Consider the following 17,500-nt stretch of genomic DNA (forward strand, 5'->3'; position numbering starts at 1 on the left):
GTGCATGTATGTAGGGGGGGGGGGGGGTTAATGCACTCCTGAGCTTTCATCCAAGAGCTCTCACTTTTAATGAGATTTCAGCAGGAGACCCACCACATACACACACACACACACACATACACACTCACGCACGCACACACAAACACACACACACACACACACACACACTCACACATACTCCACCCCCCCCCCCCACCACTCTACCAGCAGGGACCGTCTGCTGAACAAAGGGAGGCCCCAACCACACACACACACACACACACACACACACACACACACACACAAACACACACTCACACACACACACACACACACACACACACTCACACTCACACACACACACACACACATACACACACACACACACACACGCACACACAGACACACACACACACACACAAACATGTAGGCTACACACAACACTGGAAACACATACAACATGCACATGCACATACCCCAAAACACAAAAGAGTGAGACTTTTTTAAACATGGACACACACACACTCACACACAGTTCACACCCAGCCATACACACACACACAGATACACACACACACACACATACACCTTCAGACACAGACTCCCATCTGGTGAAGGGCATTTGGAGAACAGGCTCAAGAGAGCCCACCATGGCCACAGACATGAGCTGTCATGACACACACACACACACACACACACACATACACACACACTCTTCTGTCATACACACACGCTCACTGTTGCTTTCTTCCAGGGCCTTTCTATAGAACACATCTATACTACTACTATAATATAATATGTGTACTTTCTCTTGCCCCCCCCCCCCCCCATCTATCCAATCAATAAATTCTGGCAACACATTAAAATGAGCCACCCCGACTCACTCCACCATCTAGCACTTCAAAGCCAGGAGCAAAGCATGGGAGGGAGCCCACTTAGCCAGCTTGTCCTGAGAGTCAGTGACCTCACACCATCCCACATCACTGAGGCCCGGGACAATTACAATTACAAGGAAAATTACATCACCTATTGGAAAGAATTCACCAAAACACAATCTAAATTACAATGTTATTTGGCCCTAAAACGGGAATACACAACAGCTACTTACCTGAGTACACTAAAAGACCCCAAACTCAGGAAAACCATGACTATGTACAAACTCAGTGAGCACAGTCTCTCCATTGAAAAAGGCAGACACAGGCAGACCTGGCTGCCCAGAGAGGAGAGGCTATGTTCACACTGCAGTTTGGGGGCTGTGGAGACCGAACTGCACTTCTTAACAGAATGCCCAAAATATGAGGAAATACGGACATTATCTTTCAATAAATTAAATTCAACCCTCCCTGAATTCCAAACCTGGACAAATGAGGCTAAATTTCTCGGAGAGAACGAGGATGTGGCCATTCTGGCTGCAAAATTTGTAGCAGTCTGCCATAACCTGAGGGACAGCCAGTGAGGCCACAACAACCAACAATATTTATTTTTATTATTAGAATTGCCGTTCTATGTCTAATGTCTAATGTCTACCTTTATGGCCTCTTTGTAAAATGTCCATTTTACAATTCTGTTAAACATTTATTATGACCGCCGCTAGCGAAGCGGTCATATAGGGATTGTCAAAGTTTTTTTTTTTTTTTTTTTCCAATCATCTACTTCCTGAATTTTTGGTCAACGATACCCGGGACACCGAACCACCGGGGCACATGGAATTTGGTGGGTATGTAACCCCACTAGACTTTTACGGAAAAATTTTGTTTAGTCCCCGGGTGCCACTCCAACCCCCCCCCGTGCTGGGCCCCCCGAACCGCAAAAAAAGCAGTTTTTCCTAAATAACTACCTGAACCGTGGCACTGGGGATGAAGAATCTTTTATGGTATGTTGGTCTCAAGGGCCCACATCAACCTGGCTCATAATCACTCATTTGTGATTTGCACCCCCCCGGTAAAAAATGAAAATGCAATATTATTCTGCTTTAATCGCCCCTATCTTCAATTAAGATGTTCAGAACTGCACCAAATTTTATGTGTATGATTGACCTGGCATTCTCTGGGGGTATGCCAAGTTTCATAGAATTTCATCCATGGGGGGGGTCTAAAATAAATTAGGTTATGTGTACATTTAGTGACTGTACACTCATTGGCCTGTAGATGGCGGTGCACACATATACACATGCACACACACACAGGCACCCACATACTATCGGTATTAGAACGGCCGATACATAATTACAAATTCAGTAGGATTAAAAGAAAGCCAAAATAAATATTCATCATCATCATCATGGCTGCATTTCCAGTATTGGCGATAAGTAGTCGTTTGTCCACTAGATGGCGCATCGTTGCAGTGAGAAGTAATTTTGTTGGAAGTTAAAAGTAGGTTGGAAAAACAATGGACGCTTCCTACAAGGACTGTAGTTTACCGCAGAGAACGTCTAATAAGGATAGGACGATGTTCACATGAAATGTAATTCCCATTTCTTCTTGAAGCGAAATAAATCTGAGGATGTTTATCGGACATGCTTGGTTTTTACTGCAGGTATTTTACTGCAGGTACGCAGGTCTTATAATATCAATAAGGACCTAGGTAATGTTACCGTTAGCGTTGGTTGAGTGATGGAGGCCAATTTGATTGATTGCATTTGTAGAAAACTATAAATGCAAATATACCAAGCAAATTGATAGCAGCACTGTAATTGTATCTTTCGACTGTCATTTGTTGCACGTGCTACAAAAATCATTCTGTACAATGGAAGATTTACCAACGTTACACCAGTCTGATACAGTTTTGCCTATACATGCGTGAGACTGAGACGCCTGTTTATTTTGTTTGAAGTGTGTGCAGGGTGTGAGAGGGGAATCGATGTGCTTTGATTCCAGCTTGGTAGTTGTAGTCTGTGAAATTAAAAAGCATGTGTGTGTGAAGTATCCAAACAATGACACCTTCATTTCATTATGGCTGCTTTAGCAACACACCTTAAGCTACTGTGTAGTGGGTCCCATTTAGAAGTGGCTACTTCATTCGCGCTTTCCTTGACTCATGGAGCTGCGTGAATTTTATTACAACTTTTCGCCACGATATGGCAGTTTAAGTCCGGTTGATACTGTAAGGTGTAAACCATTGGTTTCCAAAGGAGATTTTATTTGTGTCGCCAGCATAGCCTATTGACAATTTATGTTGTAAATAGGCCTACCTTATAAGCCTACCTGTAGCTTAGGGAAGCTAACAGCTTTCTATTAGGATCTAGTTTGTTAGTTACAGTTTTGTCATAACTCCCTGATGCATTTTTGCATTTAGAATAGCCAGAGCGTGTATATCTCAATCGGAAAATTAAACAATATCGGGTGCCTATGGACTAGGCTGGGTGAACCCTGCCTGATCTGCTCGCTATTTATTTTTTGATTTCTTAAAAGATTAAGCTTGGTCTGGTGAAAGCCAGACTAGCCATGGACCTCAGTTACACAATGCAAGGGAACATGAATCAGCCTATATTTGCACGAACAATAACGGACAACAGCTCTTCAACTTTGGGCCGTTAAAATGTGTATGAACAGTCTAGCGACGCATTTCATCAAGGCCCATTTGGACATGTCAGTTATTTGCACCACTGGTTAGATGTAAAACAGCATTTCGTTTCAGACTACTGTTACTTAATTTGTGCATTAACAATAACGTTTCAGACTACTGTTACTGTCATTGACAATAAAGTATCACATGAACTAAAGATGACTAAAATCTTATGTAGAAGAAGAAACATTCACAAAAAACCCATCCATCCAAAAATGACCTTTGTTTTTGATAGCTGTTGAAAACGGCATGGAACTGACAGAGATGTTTTTGTTTATAAATAAATAAATAAATAAATAAATAACATTATGCTGATACCTTTTGCTTTTCCCAAATACAATGTAGCCTACAGGTGTAAGTGACCTTTCATCAATCCAGTTGCAATGGATGAACTGTGATGAACTGCCCTACTTGTGATTGTTTAGAGATTTTAAAGGTTTTGGGCAGCCATGGCCTACTGGTTAGCACTCTGGACTTGTAACCGGAGGGTTGCCGGTTCGACCCCCGACCAGTGGGCCGCGGCTGAAGTGCCCTTGAGCAAGGCACCTAACCCCTCACTGCTCCTCGAGCGCCACTGTTGTTGCAGGCAGCTCACTGCGCCGGGATTAGTGTGTGCTTCACCTCACTGTGTGTTCACTGTGTGCTGTTTGTGTTTCACTAATTCACCGATTGGGTTAAATGCAGAGACCAAATTTCCCTCACGGGATCAAAAAAGTATATATACTTATACTATACTATACTTTTATAACAATGCTACATCTTCTTTGGCTATTCTACAATCTATTCACCTTTTCAGCACCAGTAGGCTACTTTCTGTGCAGCCGCACACACACATTCAGGCATGCCAAACAAGCATACACAAAAGTTTCAAGAGTCGGGGATGGAGTAAAATATGGAGACAAATTGAAGTGTGATTTCTTTTCACGGAACGGATGTACAGGACTGAGCGGAGGTCATATTTTGTACCGCTATGCGGTACATCTAGTTTTTAACCTCTTACATGTAATTGTATGTGTGTATGTAACTGAGCTTTGCCTGTTCCTGAAACGTTCATGCCAATAAAGCATTCTTGAATTGAACTGAATTGAGAGAGGAGAGAGAGAGAGAGAGAGCTGCACAGTACCTGTTAACATGTCATAAATCGAGGAAGTGAGTGACCCATATTGTGACATGCTTTGCTTTATATCAATAATCAATACCCATGACAGCACATTGATATATATATATATATATATATATATATATATATATATATATATAATATGTATAGTAATACTGTATCATTATCCATTTAATTATTTTTTATTTTGTTATTATTATTATTATTATTATTATTATTATTATTAGTAGTAGTAGTAGTAGTAGTAGTAGTAGTATTTTATTAGTATTTTTTATTTTTTAAACAGATACTGTATCTGTGTTGTTTTGTTATATGTTTGCTTTGGCAACACTGCTTCATTGAGTAATGCCAATAAAGCTCCATTGAAATTGAAATTGAAAATTGAAAATTGAAAATTGAAAATTGAGGGAGGAGAGAGAGAGGGAGGAGAGGGAGAGAGAGAGGGAAAGAGGGAGGAGAGGGAGAGGGCAGAAGAGACAGAGAGGGAGATAGAGAAGGAAGAGAGAGAGGAAGGAAGAGAGGAGAGGAGTGAGAGAGGAGTAAGCAATGGTGGTGGTGAGTTATGGACTGATATGTGTGTGTGTGTGTGTGCGTGTGTGCGTGCGTGCGTGCGTGTGTGTGCCTGCGTGCGTGCGTGCGTGCATGCGTGTGTGTGTGTGTGCGTGCGTGCGTGCGTGCGTGCGTCTGGCGTGCGTGCGTCTGGCGTGCGTGCGTGCGTGTGTGTGTGTGTGTGCATGCATGCGTGCGTGCGTGCGTGCGTGCGTCTGGCGTGTGTGTGTGTGTGTGTGTGTGTGTGTGTGTGCATAAATGAGCTGTGCTGGTGTTGCCCCTCATCAATGATGAAAACACCAAATAATTGATGAGGAAGAGGAGGGGGGCAGCCATCTTTATGGAGTTTTAAGAGCTGGAGCTCACATACTCACGTGCACACACACACACACACACACACTCTCACACACCCTCTCTCTCACACACACATTCATACACACACACACACACTCTCACACACACACACACACACACAATAAGATGGATTAGTGAGGTTTACCCAGACTTCCTCTGTTCCTCTAGATGTTTGTGATCTGGATATATGAGCCTCTGCCACACACACACACACACACACACACAGAGCCAGTTCTGTCTGGGGAGGAAAGGTTGGGGGAGGGGACAGTCCCATGGGCACAGAATGCTGCCCTTGCCCCTGTCATCAAAGAATGATTTTTTTCCACACACACACACACACAACCACCCCCCCCCCAGGGACCGCAACAACACCTGCCCCCACCAGCAAATAAGCAGCCATCCATAAGCCACTAAACATATGCATGCGCACACACACACACACACACACACACACACAGACTGAGAGAGATGAAGACGGATGAGAGGGCGAGATAGACAGGTTGAACGTCCACACTGACTTGTACAAGGGGTGTACAGCATTTGCCATGGACACATACACACACACACACACACACACACAGCCACACACATACACACATACACTGTACACTTAAGCACAGGATGATTAGAGGAGCTGAGGTGGGTGTGTTACTCAGTTGGATGCTTTTGAAACTGGTTAGCTAGATGCTAATAAGTGCTTGTTATCTTGCAGTGTTGTGTTATGATGTGTGTGTGTGTGTGTGTGATTGGTGTGGTGAGTGTTGAGTGTATTTGGGTGCAGGGGGGGGGGGGGTTCTAGATGGTTGGGCCAGATGACACATGTATCAGGGAACTGTCAAATTAACCAGGCCAACCATCTGAAACACACACACACACTCTCCCTCTCTCTCTCTCTCTCTCTCTCTCTCTCTCTCTCTCTCTCTCACACACACACTCACTCACTCACTCACTCACTCTCTCTCTCTCACACACACACACAGAGACATACAAAGGGAGAAAGAGAATTGTCCATCTTGCTGATGTTCTGCATTCAATTCAATGAGCTTGTGTGTGAGCTTTATTGGCATGACTGTAAGTGTTACAATGTTGCCATATCAGTAATTACATCAAGAGAAAAAAAAATCAAGAGATCTGTTTGCTCTCTCCCTTTCTCTCTCTATTCCCTCCTCTCTCTCTCTCTCTCTCTCTCTCTCTCTCTTCCCTCACTTCCTTTCTCTCTCTCTATTCTCTCCTTTCTCTCTCTCCCTTCTCTCTCTGTTCCCTCATTTCTCTCTCTCTCTGTTCCCTCTCTCTGTTCCCTCTCTCCATTTCTCTCTCTCTCTCCCCCTCTCTCCCAGTGCCTCCCTCTCTCTCTCCCCCCCTCTCTCCCTCTCTCTCTCATTCATGCTGCTATCCAGGCACTGGTGTGCAGGGCCGGAGTGGGGCCACTTTTCAGCCCGGGAGTTTCAGGCCCAAGACGGGCCCACTTTTTTAGTGGTGGTGGAAATTTGATAAATAAGGCAACATTTCAGCTCTTACTATCCTGTATAGTTTTTATTATAGGCTACCAATATTCCACTATTCCACAAGGATAGGTTGATAAGTTAACAAAAACAGGAAGGAAGAAATAAAGCATTTGAAATGTATCCCACAATTCCACTAAGAGGCACATTGAACTACTGTATTGTTTACATGTTTTTTCTGCATGGGTCAGCTATCATGTTGTTGTTTGGTGATTTGCTCCTTTACTACACCCACTTCTGAGCAAACAAGCCATATATGTTGATCATGCAGCCTACTGCTGTCATAGCCTACTGTTCTTTCTTCCATAAAATAACTTTAATTCATACGGTTAACTCTATTAACCTTTCTACTTGTCCCTGTAGTCATAGTTAATTTCGGGCTCATCATTTTCAGCTGGGGACTGGCTGATCTGCTGCTTAGGCTACTTGTTTTCGGCCTAGGCTACTGCATACACAGATCAAGCTTGAGTTTTGTTATCAATATTTGCATAATATTTGCAAACTCTATGAATCGCCATATTGGATGATACAAAAAGGCTAATATTTTAATTAATTTAATATGTTGCTTGCAAATAGGTTGACAACGCTACAAGCCCAATAATTATGCCGCTATAATCATGGCTATCTCTCTTTACCAGTTGCCATTATGTCTGTCTTCTTCTTCTTCAAAAAAAGCTGGAAGCTTGGCATATTTGGCAGCATTTTCCTCCAATACTTTTCGTCTTTTTTACCAGGCCCTTTCAGTCCCTCATGGCCTCTTTCTACCATCCATCCTCCCTGACACTTATCACTACGGTAGGGCCGGCCCGGCTGGTAGGCCTATCTGAGAAAACTTTTTAGGAAAGACGGGCTATATGGACCCAACCAATTAACTCTTCTTGGGAGGGGAGAACAACCCATGCAGAGGCTGTGGTGTTAGGGATAGAATGCGAACGTGTGTAGCCAATGTCAATATTTTTCCCTCGACCGGCCCAGAAGTGAAGCGGCCCACCGGGAATTCTCCCGATTCTCCCGATTACCTAATCCGGGCCTGCTGGTGTGTTGGGGCAGACTATCCACATGAGCAGCTGACTGGGTTAGGTGTGTTGGGGCAGACTATCCACATGAGCAGCTGACTGGGTTGGGTGTGTTGGGGCAGACTATCCCCATGAGCAGCTGACTGGGTTGGGTGTGTTGGGGCAGACTATCCACATGAGCAGCTGACTGGGTTAGGTGTGTTGGGGCAGACTATCCCCATGAGCAGCTGACTGGGTTGGGTGTGTTGGGGCAGACTATCCCCATGAGCAGCTGACTGGGTTGGGTGTGTTGGGGCAGACTATCCACATGAGCAGCTGACTGGGTTGGGTCTCCTGCTGTAGTGTCTGCTGATGGATGTGAGTGAATCTGTGTGTTGTGTGTATTTGTTTGGATTTGTGTGTATTTGTTTCATTGATGACTATCAATAGTTTGTTGTGTCTGGTAGTGTGTGTGTGTGTGTGTGTGTGTGTGTGTGTGTGTGTGCGTGTGTGTGTGCCTGTGTGTGTGTGTGTGCCTGTGTGTGTCTGTGTGTGCGTGTGTGTGTGTGTGTGCGTGTGGACATAGTGTCCTCTCTTGCGACTGATGCTCCGGTGCGCTGACCCTTATTGACAGATTGTGCTAATAAGTTTGGTTTCCTGGTGGTGGACGCCACTGCCCCGGGCCTCAGATCAGATCGGACGCGCTCACGCTGAGCCACTCACACCCCGGCCTCGGACAGATGCTCAGTGGCAGGGGCCAGCTACAGTCCGTCACACCCCCACCCCACACACACCACACACACCCCCGCCCCCGCCCCACACACACCACACACACCACACATACCACACACACCCCCGCCCCACACACACCCCCGCCCCACACACACCCGCCCCACACACACCACACACACCACACACACCCCCGCCCCCGCCCCACACACACCACACACACCACACAGACCACACACACAACACACCACACACACCCCCGCCCCACACACACAACACACACCCCCGCCCCACACACACAACACACACCCCCGCCCCACACACACAACACACACCCCCGCCCCACACACACCACACACACCCCCGCCCCACACACACCACACACACCACACAGACCACACACACAACACACCACACACACCCCCGCCCCACACACACAACACACACCCCCGCCCCACACACACAACACACACCCCCGCCCCACACACACCACACACACCCCCGCCCCACACACACAACACACACCCCCGCCCCACACACACAACACACACCCCCGCCCCACACACACCACACACACCCCCGCCCCACACACACAACACACACCCCCCGCCCCACACACACAACACACACCCCCGCCCCACACACACCACACACACCCCCGCCCCACACACACAACACACACCCCCCGCCCCACACACACAACACACACCCCCGCCCCACACACACCACACACACCCCCCGCCCCACACACACAACACACACCCCCGCCCCACACACACCACACACAGGGTCCATCACCCCCCGCCCCACACACGGGGTCCATCACACCCTGAGTGTTCCGCTGCTCTGTGATTGGAGCAGGCGTAGTCCCTGAGTGTTCCGCTGCTCTGTGATTGGAGCAGGCGTAGTCCCTGAGTGTTCCGCTGCTCTGTGATTGGAGCAGGCGTAGTCCCTGAGTGTTCCGCTGCTCTGTGATTGGCTGTGTCTCCTCATTAGGAAGTCTCTGATTTAATAGCTGCCCCAAGCGGAGTCGAGCTGTCACTGATTGAGTGGTCAGTTGGACTCAAATGAAGACACGCTTCTCTTAGCAGCTGGGCGGGCGCTGGCTGTTGATTGATTGATTGATTGATTGATTGACTGGAGGGTTATTGAATAAGTAATGGACCAAACCAACTTACAACACAGTGGACACACACTGACCAGAGTGACACAGACAGGGATGGACAGGCGGCCTGAGTGAGGTTAGAGAGTGGGTGGGGCCAAAGGGTTAACAGGGCATCATCAGAGAGTGGGTGGGGCCAAAGGGCTAACAGGGCATCATCAGAGAGTGGGTGGGGCCAAAGGGCTAACAGGGCGTCATCAGAGAGTGGGTGGGGCCAAAGGGCTAACAGGGCGTAATAAATGCTGCCTCACTGGAGGTGAGTGATGGATAGATGGATTGTCCACTTTTAACTAACCAGCTAATGTCCTCTCTGTTAAGTACCGGATGACTGGACAACAACAACAACAGACACACACACACACGGACACGCACACACACACACACACACACACACACACACACACACACACACACACACACACACACACACACACACATGCACTAGCCAGACACAGGTAAGGGCTGTGTGCCAGGTAGACTCCTCCTCCTACACCTGCATCACATCAGCGTCAGGAGACCCAGCAGGTGTGAAAACAGATGACGCCAACACAGTCTGAGAGTTGTGTGTGTATTACGTGTGTATGTGTGTGTGTGTGTGTGTGTGTGTATGTATGTGTGTGTGTGTGTGTGTGTGTGTGTGTGTGTGTGTGTGATGTGTGATGAAACCAACTCCTCCAAACAGCAGAGTGGTGAACAGAGCCCCCTCCCCATACTGCATGAGTTGATGTGTAGTGGGTTAGTAAGGGCTGGGTTTGTAAGGGCTGGGTTTGTAAGGCTGTCTAATTGCTTTGATAAAATCAGTTAGGTGTCGTTTTAAAATATTATAATGGGCATGCAGCTTAGTTTTCCCTTTACACTTGACTTCCCCACAGGATCTCTTGAAGTCGATCATCTCCTTCACACTTGTTAGTGATATAGTTAGTAATGTAGTAATATGGTTAGTGATATAGTTATATAGTTAGCAATATAGTTAGTAATATGGTTAGTGATATAGTAATATAGTTAGTAATATGGTAATAATATCGTTAGTGATATAGTAATATGATTTGTGAAAGCAAAGGCTGTTTCAGCAGTACAGTAATCCTTACTGCATGCTCAGTGGTCATGATGGGTAAGTTTTACAATACTGAAAAGAAAACACAGTAGTGCTCCGAGAGTTAATTACACATGATACCTCAACACATAGCTCATGAGTACTAATCAGGTCCTCAATGCATAGCTCATGAGTACTAATCAGGTCCTCAATGCATAGCTCATGAGTACTAATCAGGTCCTCAATGCATAGCTCATGAGTACTAATCAGGTCCTCAACACATAGCTCATGAGTACTAATCAGGTCCTCAACGCATAGTTCATGAGTACTAATCAGGTCCTCAATGCATAGCTCATGAGTACTAATCAGGTCCTCAATGCATAGCTCATGAGTACTAATCAGGTCCTCAACACATAGCTCATGAGTACTAATCAGGTCCTCAATGCATAGTTCATGAGTACTAATCAGGTCCTCAATGCTCATGAGTAGTAATCAGGTCCTCAATGCATAGCTCATGAGTACTAATCAGGTCCTCAACACATAGCTCATGATTACTAATCAGGTCCTCAATGCATAGTTCATGAGTACTAATCAGGTCCTCAATGCATAGTTCATGAGTACTAATCAGGTCCTCAATGCATAGTTCATGAGTACTAATCAGGTCCTCAACACATAGCTCATGAGTACTAATCAGGTCCTCAATGCTCATGAGTACTAAACAGGTCCAGTGTAACAAGTACAAGAGTGGTGCTCAAAAGAGCTAAAATCACCAAATCAGGTGATATGTTCTCTTCAGCTCCAGAGGGTCTATGTCTGGTTCTTCTGAAGGCCTGTGTTCCTTTCAGCTCCAGTGGTTCCGTGTCTGGTTCCTCTGAGGAGTGCTACTGATAATTGCTGTTTAAGTGCTTCCCCTCCCCTCTGCTCTTCCCCCTCTCCTCCTCCTCCTCTTCCTCCTCCTCCTCCTCCTCCTCCTCCCCTGCATTAGGCCGGCGGCAGGTCGATAGGTCCCCTGCAGCTCCAGGGTCTCTATTATTGATTTCCCTTTACCCCAGAGAGGAGAGGAGGAGAGAGGGATCACAGAGTGAAGACAGGAGAAGAGAAGAGAAAATAGGAGGAGAGTAGATCAGGTCAGAGAAAGGAGGAAGAGGAGGCGATGATGTGGAAGAGTGGTCCACTCCATGTGACCACCCCAGAACAGGACAGAGTGTTCCGGTATCCTAAGAGACGTGTGTGAGGTCACAGAGCTCTAGAATGGCTAAGACACCGCCTACTACTGTCTACTGGTTCATGAATGTGATTGGCTGGATTTGAGCATGTGATGAGTTGTAAGCTCTCTGATTGGTGTGTTCAGGAGATTGGGAGGAGTCAGTGTGGCAGCTCTCCTCACTGAGACAGAGGTGGAAGAAATCTTTTCAAACAGTCTACTGTATCCATCCTGCACTGTCCGTGTGTGTATGCGTCTGTGTGTGTGTGTGTGTGTGTGTGTGTGTGTATCTTAAGTGTTCCCTGGCTCCCTGTCAGAGATAAAAATGTCACCAGACCTATATCCAAAATTCCCGCCTCAGTGGAGAGTTGACTTGATCCCCTGCAGTTAATACATTGTGAGTTGATCCCCTGCAGTTAACACATTGTGCACATCAAAAAGAGAGATTTCGAAGCTCATGCGTCTTCTTCAGAGTCCTCCTTCTTTGGACTGAATAAGACACATGGGCGTCGAAACGTTAGTCAGTTTGCACGAATAAAAATGACTTTAAGCATTGTGTGCTCCGGTCCTGCTCCTTGGCTCCTGTTAGACCTTGGATCTCCCTTCTTGACTTCTGCGTCCTGTTCCGTGAGCACCAACCAGGCTGAAGCGCAAGTGACCCCCTTCTACATTGTGCACATCGTCTGGCTGGACCTGGCCCTCTGGCAGCCAATCGGATTGCAGGACCAGTAAAACACAACATCATAAAATGACACGAAAGAACCAGGCACTGGCACGTGTATCAAATTTTATCTTTTTTATAAAAAGAGAATATATATATGCAGTTCAGTTTTGACATCAACAACCCTCTCCATAGAACACAGCAAATAAAAAGCCATAGAACCACAGGTAGAACTCACGCATAGAACCACAGGTAGAACTCACGCAGAGGCACAGAACAGGACTACGGGACCGCACCGGTCGCCTGGCAACCACGGCCGCTTTTGTACAATATATGAAACACCTTAACACACACACACACAGTCCTTGAGCCACTGCGTATTACAGCAGTGGACAGTGAAAGGGGGGGGGGGGGGTGAGGACAAGGTTGGGGGGGGGGGGGTGAGGACAAGGTTGGGGGGGGGGGGGGGGGGGGGTCACTGACAAAAACAGAAACAGAAACCCTAAATACAGGGAGTGGTGGTGGAGTGTCAACAGGATGGAGGAAGTGACATCAGCATATTCTCGGAAAGAAAAGCGATCACAGGGAGAACACAGGATAGGATCACTACAGAGGTGCACACGTCCAGGGGGATTGGAGCCGTCGCCTAGGAAACGTTCCCGTGGCGACGCTGGGGATATCATTCTCTTCTGGTGAGTGGGTCCAGCTCTTGCTCTCCGGTTAATCAGGGAGCAGCGCTGGACTCGGCCTAGATCTATATATCTATATATCTATATGTATTCATATATACATACTTCAAAGAGATTTTTTTAATTACACTTACTTGTATGTTTTATTATTCTTTTTTAAATTTGCATCCACAAAAACACTACTCATAAAACCAAAACCACTATGGCTAAATGTGCTATATGCGTGTTTCTTTTTTCTTTTTTTGTTTACGTAGATAAACCCACGGCAACTGTTGCCAGCCATGGCTTTATTGCTTTGTACACTGAGAATGGTTTGCACCTGCAGGGGGCATGGCCTGGCAGTAGCCCCGCCCCCGGCATCTCACTGGTCAGCTGTCCTCCAATGGGAGCTCTCCAGCTCCTCTACTTCCCACCTTTGGTTAATCGTGTTAAGAAATCAGATACATTGGAACAGCTTGGGGAAACCCAAAGAAAAGCAACAGACAGACTTCATGACATTCAGAGTAAAAAAAAAAACACATTGTAATAATTCGATCATTTCACGTCAATGAAACATTGATCCATGCATAACAAACATCCACAGACTTTAACATGTCATGGCGGTAGCTTAGTGCTTCTCATAGCATAAGGATGTGAAGATTTGGGTCTTTGAGACAACTGTGCTTAGGGCAGACTAACTATCAACTTCTGAACTCATCAACTGTGCTTAGGCCAGACTAACTATTTTCTGAACTCATCCTCTCTCTTCTCTCTCTCTCCTCTCTCTCTCTCTCTTCCCTCTCTCCTCTCATTGGTCAGACAGTGCTTAGGACAGTCTAACTCTGTCCCTCTGGCTCTAGCTCACCCTACACAGTGGTAAACTGCTGTAAGATCATCTAGTAAGATCAGCTAGTAACTGTCTCCTAACTCTCTCTCTCTCTCTCTGTCTCTCTATCTCTCTTTCCAGAATGCTGAGGCCAGACTAACTGGCACTGCTGCTGTAGTGGGAACAACATCAGGTGCTGTGTGCAGAACCTTCGGACTGTGTGCAGAACCTTTGGACTGTGGGGCAGGATACAAACTGTTCAAACCAACAACTCTACATCCTCACTATTGGACAATTCTGCTGTCAATCAAGCTGGCTCCATATTCCGCTCCCCTCACAGATCCCAGTCTAGTCCTGGTTTTGTGCTTCTACACTTGTACACTTGTGCACTTGTACACTTGTGCACTTGTACACTTGTACCTGTGGCTTTTGTCAGGGTGATGAGTGGTCCAGGAGCTCAGTGCGGTTATATTAGCTTGTGTGCTAACCCTGTTATTGCCCTGCATGTCTCAGTGCATGGAGCACATGTCATGTGTGTCTCTCTCACTGCATGTCTCAGTGTATGGAGCACATGTCATGTGTGTCTCTCTCACTGCATGTCAGTGTATGGAGCACATGTCATGTGTGTCTCTCTTACTGCATGTCTCAGTGCATGTCTCATGGAGCACATGTCATGTGTGTCTCTCCTTGTGCTTGATGTAAGGGTGTGTTATGGAGAGCTACTCTACATGCATTCAGTGTGTGTGTGTGTGTGTGTGTGTGTGTGTGTGTGTGTGTATGCCAGTGTCATCCCTATGGCAACAGACTGCGGCCTGGCTTACGTCTGCTGTTGACCCAGTAGCCTCTTCTTCCTGTTCCTCACCTTTAGAACTTTCCTACACACTAGCAAACCCCTGATGTTCTCCACTACAGCGTTCTTCAGCTTTAGAACCTCCAAAGTTCCTGATCAGAACCATAGAATCTCAAACAGTTCTTGATACAATATGTAATTTCTTATTATAGATATAATATAATGCAGATTTTTATAATTTCATAGAATGTTGATAAATATTTGATGTATTGTATATGTGTGCATATATTTTAATTTTCAGATATATTTATAAATCTGCTTGTTATAGTTATGTGTTTAAATGTTGTCTGCATTGCACAAGCCCATGATAACATGATAACATACCTGCTGTTCAATTCAAACCTATTTCTTTATCTATTTTTGTTCTTCTGCCTCTCTCTCTCTCTCTCTCTCTCTCTCTTCCTCTCCCTCTATCTCTTTTTTCCTCTGCCTCTCTACCCCCCTCTCTCTCCCTCTCTCTTATTGTCTTAATGTTCAGTGTGCTCTTTAAGGCAAAGACCCAAGTCTTCAGATGTGTCTCCGCAACATTACACCCACAGTAAACATACAAGGACACAAGGTGTCAGAAACCAGGGAACGAGGAGCCGACTCACTCATACAAGGACACAAGGTGTCACAAACCAGGGAACGAGGAGCCGACTCACTCATACAAGGACACAAGGTGTCACAAACCAGGGAACGAGGAGCCGACTCACACGAGAGCCACCACCCACTCAGTGCAATCAGGGGACTGGAACTCTGGCGATCAGACCAGGGTCCGGCTGGGAGTCTCCACAGCGCCACCATGTGGCTGGCTGTGCATGACGTGTACTGTTAGTTGGTTAGATTGACTCAGCAGTCCTGGATGTGAAGTGTATGACTGGTCGGTAATGAAGTCTGAAATGTACTGTACAATTGGCCTGTAATGATGATTCAGCAGCTGGGCCTGTGTAGGGCAGTGCTGGTCCATTGGGATGACTGCAGTCTTGTATCTGAAACTGTTACTTGATTGTAATGATGACTCGGCAGTCCTGTTGACTTAACATCTGGAGGACACTGCTGCTGGATGTGGTGACTAAGCACTTTACCAATTTACATATGATTGCACTTCAAAATAAAACTCATTGTGTTTTTTTAAATACATATAACATTTAGAGCCCTCCAGACTGATATGTGCTGTGAGTGGTCATCTGAAGGTGACTGGACTCGTCTTGGTGTGTTTGTTTTCCTTCTCTCTTCAGTTGTGATCTTTTTGTTCATCTTTAAACGAGTGCAAACACATAGCAAAGGGACTTTTAACTGGTATAGGTGATTACTTCATCTTTTTAGTCAGAACTCACAAACACTACCAAATAGGTCTACACTGTGTGTGTGTGTGTGTGTGTGTGAGAGAGCGTATGTATGCTTGTCTTATGTGTCGTGTGTGTGTGTGTGTGTGTGAGTGAGTGTGTGTAGTGTGTGTGTGGTGTGTAGTGTGTGTGTGGTGTGTAGTGTGTGTGTGTGTGTGTGTAGTGTGTGTGTATGTGTGTGTGTGTGTGTGTGTAGTGCGTGTGGTGGTGTGTAGTGTGTGTGTGTGTGTTTAGTGTGTGTAGTGTGCGTGTGGTGGTGTGTAGTGTGTGTGTTTAGTGTGTGTAGTGTGCGTGTGGTGGTGTGTAGTGTGTGTGTAGTGTGTGTGTGTGCGTGTGGCTCTAGGAGTAGCCTCCCTGCTGGACGTACTCCTCGGTCTTCTCCCAGCCCTCGGCCCATCCTCCGTTGACCTGCGTGGTGGCGCCGTAGCTCTTGGCCGGTCCGGCGCCCATGGGGCCCGTGGTGTTGTAGCTCTGCATGATGTCGCCCGTCTCCTCCGCCAGCTCGTCCTCGTCGATGAAGCCGCACTTCTCGTCGCTGGTCTCCTCGGGGTCGGCCCACGGCTGCTTCTCGCCCGACGCAAAGAGCCCGTAGAAGATCACGCCGCCATAGTGCACCATGGAGGCGATCAGGAACACGTACTGCCACTCCTCTCGAGTCTGACACGGGTAAGAGAAGAGACGGTCACAACTGGACACTGACACGGCAGAAAGCCAAGAGGAGAGAGAGGGAGAGAGAGAGAGAGAGAGAGAGAGAGAGAGAGAGAGAGGGAGGTAGAGAGAGAGAGAGATGGAGAGAGAGAAAGAGAGAGAGAGAGAGATGGAGGGAGAGAGGAGAGAGAGAAAGAGAGAGAGAGAGAGATGGAGAGAGAGAGGAAGGAAGAGAGAGAGAGAGGGAGAGAGAGGAGAGAGAGAGAGAGGAGAAAAAGAGAGAGAGAGAGAAGGGAGGAGAGGAAGAGGGGAGAGTTCAGCACAGTGC

The 17,500-nt window shown here is 46.6% G+C and overlaps 1 protein-coding gene across 1 annotated transcript in view; it reads right to left on the reverse strand.

Moving 5' to 3' along the window:
* Nucleotides 1–16,783: 16,783 nt before the first annotated feature.
* slc17a6b (solute carrier family 17 member 6b) overlaps nucleotides 16,784–17,500 on the reverse strand; it is a 21,996-nt gene continuing 21,279 nt past the window's right edge. Inside the window, exon 12 of the mRNA XM_042074207.1 lies at nucleotides 16,784–17,181. Coding sequence (XP_041930141.1) covers nucleotides 16,864–17,181 — 318 coding nt within the window. The 3' untranslated portion in view covers nucleotides 16,784–16,863. The remainder of the gene's footprint in view (nucleotides 17,182–17,500) is intronic.

This window comes from Alosa sapidissima, chromosome 20 (genome assembly GCF_018492685.1).
Source record: "Alosa sapidissima isolate fAloSap1 chromosome 20, fAloSap1.pri, whole genome shotgun sequence".
In the NCBI taxonomy this organism is placed as follows: domain Eukaryota; kingdom Metazoa; phylum Chordata; class Actinopteri; order Clupeiformes; family Clupeidae; genus Alosa; species Alosa sapidissima.